The sequence below is a fragment of the Panulirus ornatus genome, chromosome 21, assembly GCF_036320965.1.
Source record: "Panulirus ornatus isolate Po-2019 chromosome 21, ASM3632096v1, whole genome shotgun sequence".
NCBI classification, from domain to species: domain Eukaryota; kingdom Metazoa; phylum Arthropoda; class Malacostraca; order Decapoda; family Palinuridae; genus Panulirus; species Panulirus ornatus.
The window spans coordinates 1346382-1362802 of NC_092244.1; the positions used below are offsets into that span (position 1 = coordinate 1346382).

General features: G+C 46.0%; 1 protein-coding gene across 1 annotated transcript in view; it reads left to right on the forward strand.

The window, feature by feature from the left end:
- T3dh (Type III alcohol dehydrogenase) overlaps positions 1 to 16421 on the forward strand; it is a 62370-nt gene that overhangs the window by 2920 nt on the left and 43029 nt on the right. The window contains exon 2 of the mRNA XM_071675436.1: positions 5013 to 5097. Coding sequence (XP_071531537.1) covers positions 5013 to 5097 — 85 coding nt within the window. The remainder of the gene's footprint in view (positions 1 to 5012; positions 5098 to 16421) is intronic.

Here is a 16421-nt window from a genome sequence, read left to right on the forward strand (position 1 = left end):
TGATGGAGGCTGGCCTGGTGTGGGTGATGAGGTGTGGGTGATGGAGGCTGGCCTGGTTTGGGTGATGGAGGCTGGCCTGGTGTGTGTGATAAGGTGTGGGTAATGGAGGCTGGCCTGGTGTGGGTGATGAGGTGTGGGTAATGGAGGCTGGCTTGGTGTGGGTGATGGAGGCTGGCCTGGTGTGGGTGATGGAGGCTGCCCTGGTGTGGGTGATGGAGGCTGGCCTGGTGTGGGTGATGAGGTGTGGGTAATGGAGGCTGGCCTGGTATGGGTAATGGAGGCTGGCTTGGTGTGGGTGATGGAGGCTGGCCTGGTGTGGGTGATGGAGGCTGCCTGGTGTGGGTGATGGAGGCTGGCCTGGTGTGGGTGATGAGGTGTGGGTGATGGAGGCTGGCCTGGTATGGGTAATGGAGGCTGGCCTGGTGTGGGTGGTGGAGGCTGGCCTGGTGTGGGTAATGGAGGCTGGCCTGGTGTGGGTGGTGGAGGCTGGCCTGGTGTGGGTGATGGAGGCTGGCCTGGTGTGGGTGGTGGAGGCTGGCCTGGTGTGGGTGATGAGGTGTGGGTGATGGAGGCTGGCCTGGTGTGGGTGATGAGGTGTGGGTGGTGGAGGCTGGCCTGGTATGGGTAATGGAGGCTGGCTTGGTGTGGGTGATGGAGGCTGGCCTGGTGTGGGTGATGGAGGCTGCCCTGGTGTGGGTGATGGAGGCTGGCCTGGTGTGGGTGATGAGGTGTGGGTAATGGAGGCTGGCCTGGTGTGGGTGATGAGGTGTGGGTAATGGAGGCTGGCCTGGTGTGGGTGATGACGGTGTGGGTGATGGAGGCTGGCCTGGTGTGAGTGATGGAGGCTGGCCTGGTGTGGGTAATGGAGGCTGGCCTTGTGTGAGTGATGAGGTGTGGGTGATGGAGGCTGGCCTGGTGTGGGTGATGGAGGCTGGCCTGGTGTGGGTAATGGAGGCTGGCCTGGTGTGGGTGATGGAGGCTGGCCTGGTGTGGGTGATGGAGGCTGGCCTGGTGTGGGTGATGAGGTGTGGGTGATGGAGGCTGGCCTGGTGTGGGTGATGAGGTGTGGGTGATGGAGGCTGGCCTGGTGTGGGTGATGGAGGCTGGCCTGGTGTGGGTGATGAGGTGTGGGTGATGGAGGCTGGCCTGGTGTGGGTGATGAGGTGTGGGTGATGGAGGCTGGCCTGGTGTGGGTGATGAGGTGTGGGTGATGGAGGCTGGCCTGGTGTGGGTGATGGAGGCTGGCCTGGTGTGTGTGATAAGGTGTGGGTAATGGAGGCTGGCCTGGTGTGGGTGATGAGGTGTGGGTAATGGAGGCTGGCTTGGTGTGGGTGATGGAGGCTGGCCTGGTGTGGGTGATGGAGGCTGCCCTGGTGTGGGTGATGGAGGCTGGCCTGGTGTGGGTGGTGGAGGCTGGCCTGATTTGGGTGATGGAGGCTGGCCTGGTTTGGGTGATGGAGGCTGGCCTGGTGTGGGTGATGGAGGCTGGCCTGGTGTGGGTGATGAGGTGTGGGTAATGGAGGCTGGCCTGGTGTGGGTGATGAGGTGTGGGTGATGGAGGCTGGCCTGGTGTGGGTGATGAGGTGTGGGTGATGGAGGCTGGCCTGGTGTGGGTGATGGAGGCTGGCCTGGTGTGTGTGATAAGGTGTGGGTAATGGAGGCTGGCCTGGTGTGGGTGATGAGGTGTGGGTAATGGAGGCTGGCTTGGTGTGGGTGATGGAGGCTGGCCTGGTGTGGGTGATGGAGGCTGCCCTGGTGTGGGTGATGGAGGCTGGCCTGGTGTGGGTGATGAGGTGTAGGTAATGGAGGCTGGCCAAGTATGGGTAATGGAGGCTGGCTTGGTGTGGGTGATGGAGGCTGGCCTGGTGTGGGTGATGGAGGCTGCCCTGGTGTGGGTGATGGAGGCTGGCCTGGTGTGGGTGATGAGGTGTGGGTGATGGAGGCTGGCCTGGTATGGGTAATGGAGGCTGGCCTGGTGTGGGTGGTGGAGGCTGGCCTGGTGTGGGTAATGGAGGCTGGCCTGGTGTGGGTGGTGGAGGCTGGCCTGGTGTGGGTGATGGAGGCTGGCCTGGTGTGGGTGGTGGAGGCTGGCCTGGTGTGGGTGATGAGGTGTGGGTGATGGAGGCTGGCCTGGTGTGGGTGATGAGGTGTGGGTGGTGGAGGCTGGCCTGGTATGGGTAATGGAGGCTGGCTTGGTGTGGGTGATGGAGGCTGGCCTGGTGTGGGTGATGGAGGCTGCCCTGGTGTGGGTGATGGAGGCTGGCCTGGTGTGGGTGATGAGGTGTGGGTAATGGAGGCTGGCCTGGTGTGGGTGATGAGGTGTGGGTAATGGAGGCTGGCCTGGTGTGGGTGATGACGTGTGGGTGATGGAGGCTGGCCTGGTGTGAGTGATGGAGGCTGGCCTGGTGTGAGTGATGGAGGCTGGCCTGGTGTGGGTAATGGAGGCTGGCCTTGTGTGAGTGATGAGGTGTGGGTGATGGAGGCTGGCCTGGTGTGGGTGATGGAGGCTGGCCTGGTGTGGGTAATGGAGGCTGGCCTGGTGTGGGTGATGGAGGCTGGCCTGATTTGGGTGATGGAGGCTGGCCTGGTTTGGGTGATGGAGGCTGGCCTGGTGTGGGTGATGGAGGCTGGCCTGGTGTGGGTGATGAGGTGTGGGTAATGGAGGCTGGCCTGGTGTGGGTGATGAGGTGTGGGTGATGGAGGCTGGCCTGGTGTGGGTGATGAGGTGTGGGTGATGGAGGCTGGCCTGGTGTGGGTGATGGAGGCTGGCCTGGTGTGTGTGATAAGGTGTGGTTGATGAGGTGTGGGTAATGGAGGCTGGCCTGGTGTGGGTGATGGGAGGCTGGCCTGGTGTGGGTGATGAGGTGTGGGGTAATGGAGGCTGGCCTGGTGTGGGTGATGAGGTGTGGGTAATGGAGGCTGGCCTGGTGTGGGTGATGAGGTGTGTGGATGGTGGAGGCTGGCCTGGTGTGGGTGATGAGGTGTGGGTAATGGAGGCTGGCTTGGTGTGGGTGTGATGGAGGCTGGCCTGGTGTGGGGTGATGAGGTGTGGGTGATGGAGGCTGGCCTGGTGTGGTGATGAGGTGTGGGTGATGGAGGCTGGCCTGGTGTGGGTGATGGAGGCTGGCCTGGTGTGGGTGATGAGGTGTTGGTAATGGAGGCTGGCCTGGTTGTGGGGTGCTGAGTGTAGGTGATGGAGGCTGGCCTGGTGTGGGTGATGAGGTGTGGGTGAATGGAGGCTGGCCTTGTGTGGGGTTGACTGGAGGGTGTGGAGCTGGCCTGGTGTGGGTGATGGAGGCTGGCCTGGTGTGGGTGATGAGGTGTGGGTGATGGAGGCTGGCCTTGTGTGGGTGATGAGGTGTGGGTAATGGAGGCTGGCCTGGTGTGGGTGATGGAGGCTGGCCTGGTGTGGGTGATGAGGTGTGGGTAATGGAGGCTGGCCTGGTGTGGGTGATGAGGTGTGGGTAATGGAGGCTGGCCTGGTGTGGGTGATGAAGTGTGGATGGTGGAGGCTGGCCTGGTGTGGGTGATGAGGTGTGGGTAATGGAGGCTGGCCTGGTGTGGGTGATGGAGGCTGGCCTGGTGTGGGTGATGAGGTGTGGGTGATGGAGGCTGGCCTGGTGTGGGTGATGAGGTGTGGGTGATGGAGGCTGGCCTGGTGTGGGTGATGGAGGCTGGCCTGGTGTGGGTGATGAGGTGTTGGTAATGGAGGCTGGCCTGGTGTGGGTGATGAGGTGTAGGTGATGGAGGCTGGCCTGGTGTGGGTGATGAGGTGTGGGTAATGGAGGCTGGCCTTGTGTGGGTGATGGAGGCTGGCCTGGTGTGGGTGATGAGATGTGGGTGATGGAGGCTGGCCTGGTGTGGGTGATGAAGTGTGGTTGATGGAGGCTGGCCTGGTGTGGGTGATGAGGTGTGGGTGGTGGAGGCTGGCCTGGTGTGGGTGATGAGGTGTGGGTAATGGAGGCTGGCCTGGTGTGGGTGATGAGGTGTGGGTAATGGAGGCTGGCCTGGTGTGGGTGATGAGGTGTGGGTAATGGAGGCTGGCCTTGTGTGGGTGATGAGGTGTGGGTGGTGGAGGCTGGCCTGGTGTGGGTGATGTGTGGGTAATGGAGGCTGGCCTGTTGTGGGTGATGAGGTGTGGGTGGTGGAGGCTGGCCTGGTGTGGATGATGAGGTGTGGGTAGTGGAGGCTGGCCTGGTGTGGGTGATGAGGTGTGGGTGGTGGAGGCTGGCCTGGTGTGGGTGATGAGGTGTGGGTGGTGGAGGCTGGCCTAGTGTGGGTGATGAGGTGTGGGTAATGGAGGCTGGCCTGGTGTGGGTGACCTTCATAGTGGCATTAGACAACGTCTGGCATGTAGGTATTACCAGTTTCAGTAATTAGATGTATAATGATTTCACCCTGAGAGTCACATGCTTATACCAACAGTTAATCTTAGCCATTGATCAATTTTGAAAATATATGGGTGCAGACAATGTTTTTGTGTGGACACAATATGTTGTTTTCATCAGTATAGGTTAGGAATTTTGGACATTGCAAGTGTTCTCGAGCTGATCGTGTCATCAGGTGTTCAGTTAACTGACTCTCTGCCATGCACAGTACCTTATATGAGGCCTTGGTTCAGGAAACTTTCCTTTGATTCTTGACATGTGAGTTGTCTTTCCATGTGGATAAGTCAAAATCTATGCCTGTACAGTGAGGAAGAGAGGTGGTAAACATAGTAAGAATTGATAAATGACCAAGGAGAAAATTTGTAGATTCCTTTCCATATACTGAAAAGAAAATGTAAAACATCAAATGTGATTTGCCTTATACTGTGATAAGGATGTTAAAGTTCAGTTGCTCATTTGTATGATGGCTAACCATAATGCAGCTTATGGAATTATGTTCCCCTGGATATGTCTAGAATGCAGCACCATCATCCCTAACTGTAAATGAATTGCATATTTTTTCAGTCTTAGGTAAAGAGACAAATAAACTGATAAGATGAAACTAATAACTTTGATACTCTTCAGATGCCAGTGTCCTGCTCATTCTGCTGGATGGATCTACATGCCTCATTCCACAAAAGCTGCCAAAACTACTGATTATGCCTTTGAGGTTAGTGTCCCTCTTGTTTACCCAAATTAACAAAAGTTAATCAGAATTCAAAACTAAAGATGAATCCTAGAGAGACAGTAGAATATATGTAATTTTTTATGAATTTTAAACAAAATGTAGAACAAGAACCTAATATTGTAATAAAGACAGTAGGTAGAAGCTGCACATCTTGTATTATATGGCTAGATTAGTCCTTGAAAGCATTAAGCAATAGAGTATTTGAAGAGAATTGAAGTTGAAGTAATAGGTGAAGGGGACAGAAAGGAAAAGATATGTAATGTTTGTGTGTGTCAGTGGTTACCTGTTTGTACATATGAGGAGAAAGCTGTACATTTATGAGGCTCCATATCTTAAACTCTCATTTATGTCCCATAAGGTTTTGAATTTTCAAGTTCTATCTTTGACTGCTTTGCTTTTGGCTAGTTTGTTCTTTGTGTCCACTATACTGTCACTGAAAATGTTTTCTCACATTCCTCCTTATCTTCATTGCTTTACTTCCTGTTCTGCCCTCTTGTTTGAAGTCCCCTTTGATTACAGGAGCTTACCTATGGTAATATCACCAAGATCAAGCATTTCCAAAGTTGCTATCATGCTTAACTTTATCCTCTTCTTCCGTCATGGGTGTATTAAGGATTTCATGTTTCTCTACCTGCACTTTTCAGTAGATATTGATTCAATCTCATCACATTTTGTTGGACCTTCAGCAGTTCTCAGTATTTCCTCTTGTGAGGAAATCAAACAACAGAGACATATGCCTGCTTTTGTTGAATGTGTTAAACATTTTTTAGACATTTTTACCAGTATTAGTGCCAGGAATGTGAAGAAATAGCCTCATTTGCTCACATACACTATCAAGCTGTCATATGTAATACATTAAAACCAGAGCCCCCAATCCACAACCAAGCCCCACTAGCTTGTCCATGGACTCCTTCCTATGCCCTTGTTCAGCCCATTGGCAGCATATTGTCCCCTGCATACCACATTACCCAAATTTGTTCAGTCCCTTGCATGCCTTACACCCTCCTGCATATTCAGGCCCCTAACACTTGATGCATCTTTCTGTCTATCCTTACATCTCCTTGATAAACCCCATTTCCTTATTCCATCCACTTTGTACATGTATACCCCTTTAGTCATCGTCTCATTTTTTGTCTTCACATGTCCAAAGCATTTCAACTCACCTTCTTCAGCTCTCTTATACCTACTCTTTTTACTAACTAACCCACCTATCTTTTACCTACTCATCTCTTATATGATTAACTCTCCTTCTACCACATTTCATCCTCAGTCATTTCCAATATATATACCCTCTTCTTTATGGCTTTATCTAAAGCCAACGCCTTGTATCTATACAACTTCAGTGGAACTGATAAACCATTAGACATATCCATCTATGTCTTTAAAGGCAGTGATTCCTTTAAACACATTCTCCAGTACACCCAGGACCTTTGGTCCCTACTTTGCCCCATGGTTCAAATCAACTGCCATGGTTTCATTTGTTGCTGTATCCACTCCTAGGTATCTAAAACACTCCACTTCCTCCAAGGACTCTCCATTTAAAGTGCCTCTTTATTGTTTGGCCTTGTTTTTATTCACATTTACTCTCAACTTTCTTTTACACATTTAATCACATTGAGACATTGGGACATTAGGTAGACACATTAGGTAGAAGTAGTTGGTAGGAACATGAGGTAAGAGCCTCTGAAAACAGTGCTGAAAAGTTGGCCTTTGCCAGTGACCTGTTGAGGGCAAGGTGTAAAAGTTGCACTGGAGTTTGTAAATTATAGACTTTTTTTTGCTATGGCCACCCCCTTGAGGAGCTCCCAAAGGAAATGGGCATCAGAAGTATAGATAGATGAGTAGATAGATAGAGGCATAGACTAAAGCAGTTTCTCGCTTGAATAGATAAGTAGATGGATTCAAGCAGTTTCTCGCTTGAATCAGAAACCAGCACCATGTCATTGGCTAACAGCTGACTCACTTCCCAGTCCCCACGACCTCAACAGACTGAATACCTAATCCTTTCCCAAGATCCTTGGATTCATCTCCATCACCACCCATTAACAAATTAAACAGCCATGGTGACATCATACACTCTTGCTGCAGATCAGATCCATCTCTACTTGGAACCATGTACCGTTCTCATTTTTTACTCTCACACACTTTGCTTTTTAATAAAAACTTGTTTCTGCATCTAGCAGCTTTCCTTCCACACCATATGTTCATAAAACCTTCCAAAGAGCATTTCTATCAACCAAATTATTTGCTTTTTCCAAATCCATAAATGCCACATACAAGTCTGTTTCTGTAAATGTTTCTCGAGCTTGATCCACACATCCTCAACCACTCCTGAAGCCAGTTCTTCCTCCCTTATCTGGAACTCTATGCATGCCACCATCCTCTCAGTCATCACTATCCCATACAACTTATCAGGTATATTCAGCAAACAAATAACTCTGTAACATGAGCTTTTGTTCATCTTGCTTATATACATTGCCACTATACAGTTATTCCAGTTATCTTTGGGCACTTCAAAATGAGTCATACTTTTATTGAAAATCCTAACCAACGACTTCAGCCACTTCTTTGCACTTCATCTTATGCAAGACTTTATCCAAATCTTCTGGTTTCACCAAACTACGTGCCATTCATTTATCTTTATGAGCATCTCGCTGCTCATGTACATGAAAACAGTTTGTCTCTTTACCTAAATATAATTCCAGTATCTTTCTTGCATGGTATGAGGATAGTTTAACACTTGAGATATCTTGAACTTCACTTACTATCATATGTCTTTTAATACTTATGTATGCTGTATTCATTTTCATTACTCATTTTGTTCCATTCAACCATTTCTCTTATAAAAGTATTTCTTTATATCTCCCCTAACATGTTTCTTGTTTAATTTCATGTTATGGCTTTTGGTTTTTCTATCTTTGCATCATTTGAAGAACTTGCTGTTGATGAAGTCTAATTGATTTAGAGATTTAAAGGTTGTGGTCAAATATGCCTTACTCTTCTCTTTTCCATGGTGGACAGATTTGTGGCCCATAATAGTATATTTCTGGGTTTTGTCTTTTGGAAGTGGTTGAGACCCACATAGTTTCCTCTTTACAGTTCAAATTACTGTCTTTCTATCTATTATGTAATGATATATATAATACAGATAGGGTGCAAGAGTTGAAAAATAGGGCAAATGAGAGTTGGAGTGGGCGAGCATTGGTATACTTTAGGGAGGATAAGATGTTTTGGATGGAGGTCAATAATGTGCTAAAACAAGAGAACAAATAGGAACATTGGTGAAGGTGGCAAAAGGGGAAGTGGTAACAGTTAGTGGTGAAATGAGGAGGAGATGGAGTGAGAATTTTGAAGGCCCCTTAGGAAGTGAGTCAGTTGTTTTTCGTTGATGATACAGCACTTACAGCTTATTTGAGTGAGAACCTACAGAAGTTGGTGACTCAGTTTGGAAGAGTGTGTGAAAGGAAAAAGTTGCAAGTAAATATGTAGTATGTTTGAGGAAAGAAACCTGGATGTTCTGGCTCTGAGTGAAACGAAGCTCAAGGGAAAGTCTTGGGAGTAAAGTCAGGGGTTGGTGAGAGGACGAGAGCTAAGGAAGGAGTAGCATTACTCCTGAAGCAGGAGTTGTGGGAGTATGTGATAGAGTGTAAGAAAGTAAATTCTAGATTGATGTAAGTAAAACTAAAAGTGGATGGAGAGAGATCGATGGTTATTGGTGTGTATGCACCTGATCATGAGAAGAAAAATCATGAGACGCAAGAGTATTGGGAGCAGTTGAGTGACTGTTAGTAGCTGTGATGCACGAGAGCGGGTTTCAGTGCTGAGTGATTTAAATGTTAGGGTGAGTAATGTGTGTACATGGGATGTTCAGTATTGTAAATGGAAATGGTGAAGAGCTTGTGGATTTGTTTGCTGAAAAAAGGTGATTGGGAATACCTGGTTTAAAATGAGAGATATGCATGAGTATACACATATGAGTGGGAGAGATGGTCAAGGGCATTACTGGATTACTTGTTAATTGATAGGCATGTTAAAGAGAGACTTTTGAATGTTAACGTGCTGAGAGGGGCAGCTGGAGGGGTGTGTGATTACTATTTTGTGGAGGCAAAGGTGAAGATTTGTAGAGGTTTTCAATAAAGAAGAGAGAATGTTGGGGAGAAGAGAGTGGTGAGAGTTAATGAGCTTAGAAAGGAGACTTGTGTGAGGAAGTACCAAGAAATGGCAAAAGGTGAGAGCAAATGACATGAAAGGAATGGGTGAGGAATGGGATGTATTTAGGGAAGCAGCGATAGCTTGTGCATAAGATGCATGTTGCATGAGAAAGGTGGGAGATGGGCAGATTAGAAAGGGTAATGAGTGGTGGGATGAAGAAGGTAAGGTTGTTAGTGAAAGAGAAAAGAGGGGCATTTGGACAATACTTGCAGGGAAGTAGTGCAAATGACTGGGAGATGTATAAAAGAAAGCAGTGAAGGAGGCAAGTGGGGAGGTAATAACAGGCAGTGATGAAGTGAGAAGGAGATAGAGTGGGTATTTTGAAGGTTTGTTGAATGTGTTTGATGATAGAGTGGCAGATATAGGGTGTTTTGGTCAGGGTGATGTCAGGGAGAATGGTTTAGTAAAGAGAGAAGAGGTAGCAAAAGCTTTGCGAAAGATGAAATCCGGCAAGGCAGCAGGTTTGGATGGTATTGCATTGGAATTTATCTAGAAAGGGGGTGATTGTGATGTTTATTGGTTGGTGATAATATTCTGTGCATGTATGGACCATGGTGAAGTGCCTGAGGATTGGCAGAATGCATGCATAGTGCCATTGTACAAAGGCAAAGGGGATAAAGGTGAGTGTTCAAACTACAGAGGTATAAGTTTGTTAGTATTCCTGGGAAATTATATGGGAGGGTATTCCTTGAGAGGGTGTAGAGCATCAGATTGAGGAAGAGCAGTATGGTTTTAGAAATGGTAGAGGGTGTGTGGATCAGGTGTTTGCTTTGAAGAATGTATGTGAGAAATACTTAGAAAAACAAATGGATTTGTATGTAGCATATATGGATCTGGAGAAGGCATATGATAGGGTTGATAGAGATGCTTTGTGGAAGGTTTTAAGAGTATATTCTGTGGGAGGTAAGTTGCTAGAAGCAGTGAAAAGTTTTTACCAAGGATGTAAGGCATGTACACGAGTATGAAGAGAGGAGAGTGATTGGTTCCCAGTGAATGTCGGTTTGTGGCAGGGGTGCGTGATGTCCCCATGGTTATTGAATTTGTTTATGGATGGGGTAGTTAGGGAGGTAAATGCAAGAGTTTTGGAGAGATGGGGAAGTATGCAGTCACTTGGGGATGAGGGCTTGAGAAGTGAGTAAATTGTTGTTTGCCGATGATACAGCTTTAGTGGCTGATTTGTGTGAGAAACCGCAGAAGTTGGTGACTGAGTTTGGAAAATTGCTTGAAAGAAGAAAGTTGAGAGTAAATGTGAATAAGAGCAAGGTTATTAGGTTTATTAGGGTTGAGGGGCAAGTTAATTGGGATGTAAGATTGAATGGAGAAAAATTGGAGGAAATGAAGTGTTTTAGATATCTGGGAGTGGACTTAGCAGTGGATGGAACCATGGAAGCAGAAGTGAGTCATAGGGTGGGGAAGGGGGCGAAGGTTCTGTGAGCGATGAAGAATGTGTAGGAGAGAGCGTTATCTTGGAGAGCAAAAATGGATATGTTTGAAAGAATTATAGTTCCAACAATGTTATGGCAGGCATGGGCTATAGATAGGATTGTGTGGAGGAGGGTGGATGTGTTGGAAATGAAATGTTTGGGGACAATATGTGGATGTGAGGTGGTTTGGTCAAGTAAGTAATGCAAGGATAAAAGTGATGTGTGGAAATAAAAAGAGTGTGTTTGAGAGAAGAGAAGAGGGTGAAAGGATAAAAGTGATGTGTGGAAATAGAAAGAGTGTGTTTGAGAGAATAGAAGAGGGTGTGTTGAAATTGTTTGGACATATGGAGAGAATGAGTGAGGAAAGATTGACTAAGAGGATATATGTATCAGAGGTGGAGGGAACAAGGAGAAGCAGGAGACTGAATTGGAGGTGTAAGGATGGAGTGAAAAATATTTTGAGCGATCAGGGCCTAAACATACGGGAGGGTGAGAGGTGTGCAAAGAATAGAGTGAATTGGAATGATGTCGTATATTGGGGCTGACATGCTGTCAGTGGACTGAACCAGGGCATGTGAAGCATTTGGGGTAAAACATGAAAAGGTCTGTAGGGCCTGGATGTGGATAGAGAGCTGTGGTTTGGGTGCATTACACATGACAGCTAGAGACTGTGTTTGAATGAATGTGGCCTTTTTTGTCTGTTTTCCTTGCTGAAGCAGGGGGTAGTGATGCTATTTCCGTGGGGCACGGTAGCACCAGGAATGAATGAAGGCAAGCAAGTATGAACATGTACATGAGTGTATATATATATATATATATATATATATATATATTTTTTTTGGCTTTGTCGCTGTCTCCCGCATTTGCGAGGTAGCGCAAGGAAACAGACAAAAGAAATGGCCCAACCCACCCCCATACACATGCATATACATACACGTCCACACACACAAATATACATACCTACACAGCTTTCCATGGTTTACCCCAGACGCTTCACATGCCCTCATTCAGTCCACTGACAGCACGTCAACCCCGGTATACCACATCGATCCAATTCACTCTATTCCTTGCCCTCCTTTCACCCTCCTGCATGTTCAGGCCCCGATCACACAAAATCTTTTTCACTCCATCTTTCCACCTCCAATTTGGTCTCCTACTTCTCCTCATTCCCTCCACCTCTGACACATATATCCTCTTGGTCAATCTTTCCTCACTCATTCTCTCCATGTGCCCAAACCATTTCAAAACACCCTCTTCTGCTCTCTCAACCACGCTCTTTTTATTTCCACATCTCTCTTACCCTTACGTTACTTACTCGATCAAACCACCTCACACCACGCGTTGTCCTCAAACATCTCATTTCCAGCACATCCACCCTCCTGCGCACAACTCTATCCATAGCCCACGCCTCGCAACCATACAGAATTGTTGGAACCGCTATTCCTTCAAACATACCCATTTTTGCTTTCCAAGATAATGTTCTCGACTTCCACACATTCTTCAAGGCTCCCAGGATTTTCACCCCCTCCTCCTCCCTATGATCCACTTCCGCTTCCATGGTTCCATCCACTGCCAAATCCACTCCCAGATATCTAAAACACTTTACTACCTACAGTTTTTCTCCATTCAAACTCACCTCCCAATTGACTTGACCCTCAACCCTACTGTACCTAATAACCTTGCTCTTATTCACATTTACTCTTAACTTTCTTCTTTCACACACTTTACCAAACTCAGTCACCAGCTTCTGCAGTTTCTCGCATGAATCAGCCACCAGTGCTGTATCATCAGCGAACAACAACTGACTCACTTCCCAAGCTCTCTCATCCACAACAGACTTCATACTTGCCCCTCTTCCCAAAACTCTTGCATTCACCTCCCTAACAACCCCATCCATAAACAAATTAAACAACCATGGAGACATCACACACCCCTGCCGCAAACCTACATTCACTGAGAACCAATCACTTTCCTCTCTTCCTACACGTACACGTGCCTTACATCCTCGATAAAAACTTTTCACTGCTTCTAACAACTTGCCTCCCACACCATATATTCTTAATACCTTCCACAGAGCATCTCTATCAACTCTATCATATGCCTTCTCCAGATCCATAAATGCTCCATACAAATCCATTTGCTTTTCTAAGTATTTCTCACATACATTCTTCAAAGCAAACACCTGATCCACACATCCTCTACCACTTTTGTATATATATATATATATACATACATACACAGACATATACATGTATACACATGTACATAATTCATACTTGCTGGCTTTATTCATTCCCATCGCCATCCCCCCACACATGAAATGACACCTCCCTCTCCCCGCATGTGCGCGAGGTAGTGCTAGGAAAAGACAACAAAGGCCACATTTGTTCACACTCAGTTTCTAGCTGTCATGTATAATGCACCGAAACCACAGCTCCCTTTCCACATCCAGGCCCCACAAAACTTTCCATAGTTTACCCCAGATGCTTCAGATGTCCTGGTTCAATCCATTGACAGCACATTGACCCTGGTATACCACATCGTTCCAATTCACTCTATTCCTTGCACGCCTTTCACCCTCCTGCATGTTTAGGCCCCAATTGCTCAAAAATTTTTCACTCCATCCTACCACCTTCAGTCTCCCACTTCTTGTTCCCTCTACCTCTGAGACATATATCCTCTCTGTCAGTCTTTCCTTACTCATTCTCTCCATGTGACCAAACCATTTCAATACTCTTTTCTGCTCTCTCAACCACACTCTTTTTATTACCACACATCTCTCTTACCCTTTCATTACTTACTCGATCAAACCAGCTCACACCATATATTGTCCTCAAACATCTCATTTCCAACACATCCACCCTCCTCTGCACAACCCTATCTATAGCCCATGCCTTGCAACCATACAACATTGTTGGAACCACTATTCCCTCAAACATACTCATTTTTGCTTTCTGAGACAATGTTTTCGCCTTCTACAATTCTTCAACACTCCCAGAACCTTTGCCCCCTCCCCACCCTATGTCTCACTTCCACTTCCATGGTTCCATCCGCTGCCAAATCCACTCCCAGATATCTAAAACACTTCACTTCCTCTAGTTTTTCTCTATTCAAACTTACCTGCCAGTTGACTTGTCCCACATCCCTTCTGTACCTAATAACCTTGCTCTTATTCACATTTACTCTCAGCTTTCTTCTTTCACACACTTTACCAAGCTCAGTCAGCAGCTTCTGCAGTTTCTCACCCGAATCAGCCACCAGCGCTGTATCATCAGCAAACAACTGACTCACTTCCCAAGCCCTCTCATCCACAACAGACTGCATACTTGCCCCTCTCTCCAAAACTTGCATTCACCTCCCTAACAACCCCATCCATAAACAAATTAACAACCATGGAGACATGGTTGTGTGTGTGTTGCGTGAGGTGGTTTGATCGAGTAAGTAATGAAAGGGTAAGAGAGATGTGTGGTAATTAAAAGTGTGGTTGAGAGAGCAGAAGAGGGTTTGTTGAAATGGTTTGGACATATGGAGAGAATGAGTGAGGAAAGATTTTCAAAGAGGATATATGTGTCAGAGGTGGAGGGAACAAGAAGTGGAAGACCAAATTGGAGGTGGAAGGGTGGGGTGAAAAAGAATTTGAGCAATTGGGGCCTGTACATACAGGAGGGGGAAAAGCATGCATGGAATTGAGTTAATTGCTACAGTGTGGTATCCGGGGTTGACATGCTGTCAGTGGACCGAACCAGGGTATGTGAAGTGTTTGGGGGTAAACCATGAAAAGATGTGTGGAGCCTGGATGTGGATAGGGAGCTATGGTTTTGGCGCATTACACATGACAGCTAGAGACTGAGTGTGAATGATTAGGCCATTTTTGTCTTTTTTCCTGGCGCTACCTCACTGAAGGAGTAGGGTGGTACTATTTCTTGTATGGTGGTGTAGTGACTGGAATGGATGAAGGCAAGCAAGTATGTACATTTTTATATATATGCATATGTATGTATATGTATATATATATATATTATATATATATATATATGTTATATATATATATATATTATATATACATATATATAATATATATATATATATATATATATATATTATATTATATATTTCTTTTTCTTTCATACTATTCGCCATTTCCCGCGTCAGCGAGGTAGCGTTAAGAACAGAGGACTGGGCCTCTGAGGAAACATCCTCATCCAGCCCCCTTCTCTGTTCCTTCCTTTGGAAAAAAAAAAAAAAGAGAGAGAGGGGAGGATTTCCAGCCCCCCGCTCCCTTCCCTTTTAGTCGCCTTCTACAACACGCAGGGAATACGTGGGAAGTATTCTTTCTCCCCTATCCCATATACTACATATATTATATATATATGTGTATATGAGTGGATGGGACTTATTCATCTGTTTCCTGGTTCTCCCTCGCTGATGCAGGAAACGGCGATTAAGTATGAAAATGATGGAATGATGTGGTATACTGGGGTTGACGTGCTGTCAGTGGATTGAAGCTGGCCATGTGAAGCGTCTGGAATTACCAGATTTTTTCAAATTCCTCTCATCATGTATATGTTTTAGTGACAACTTTCTTGTGTGTTAGTAAGATGTATCTAATTGTATGATATTTGTGCTAAAAAGATTGAATGTATAATTATATTAAGATAAGATATTCAGCATGAAAGAATATTAAATAATCATGCAGAATTTTGAAATTCATAGTTTAAAAGAAAAACGGTTTAGTTAAACTGTACTTCAGGTAGGTCATTGTATTTCATTCATGCTTAATGAGAAGTCTATTTCTTTTGTAGATGGCTTGTTCAACTGTTCGTTATGGACCTGGTGTAACCAAAGAGGTTGGCCAAGATGTGCAGGCCCTAGGTGCTAAGAAGGTGCTAGTAATGACAGACAAGAAATTGGCTGAGATGACACCTATGTCTAGTGTACTGGACTCCTCACAAGACATAAGATTGACTTCTCAGTGTTCGATGCTGTTCGGATTGAACAACTGAGTCAGGTAAGGAAGCTATTTTGGCGAGTTTTCTAGTCTTTGGAACAGTTGAATGCCTCTGTTTGTGTCTGTATATACATCTTTTTAATCACATGTATCTACTTATAGCTATTTTCATCTTGCCATTACATGTCTGTTTGTCTGTCCATTTCTCTGTGTTTTTTTAACTGAGCCTCAAGCTCATTTCTGTGCATCTCTTATGTTTCCTACCTTTCATATGAGAATTTGCTCACTTGATATTACTTTGAATATAACACCCATAAATCCACCATATTTTTTTCCTTTGTTGTGTTCACTATCCTTCCTTTTATAGAACCTATGGTCTTAAGATGCCTGCTGGCATTCTTTGTATGAAGACTAATACTGCTGATTTTCTTGCTAGTGCCTTTTATTCATGTCTGTACCATGTTGGCATATCTTCCATTATAAGATACTCACTTTTAAGCTGTATGCCTCCCTTGAAGTTCATCTTTACTCAGTCTTTCAACACTTCATCTCACTCCTTCATTCCTTTATACCGAAATCTAGTGCAATCCATCTCGTATTAGCCATACATCTGTTTCATTTTCACGTTTCTGTAAGATATTACATTGTAGAATGTATTTCACATTCAAACCATTTACCTTTTTCATTGGCCTTTTTTGTCTGTTATCCTAGCACTACCTTGC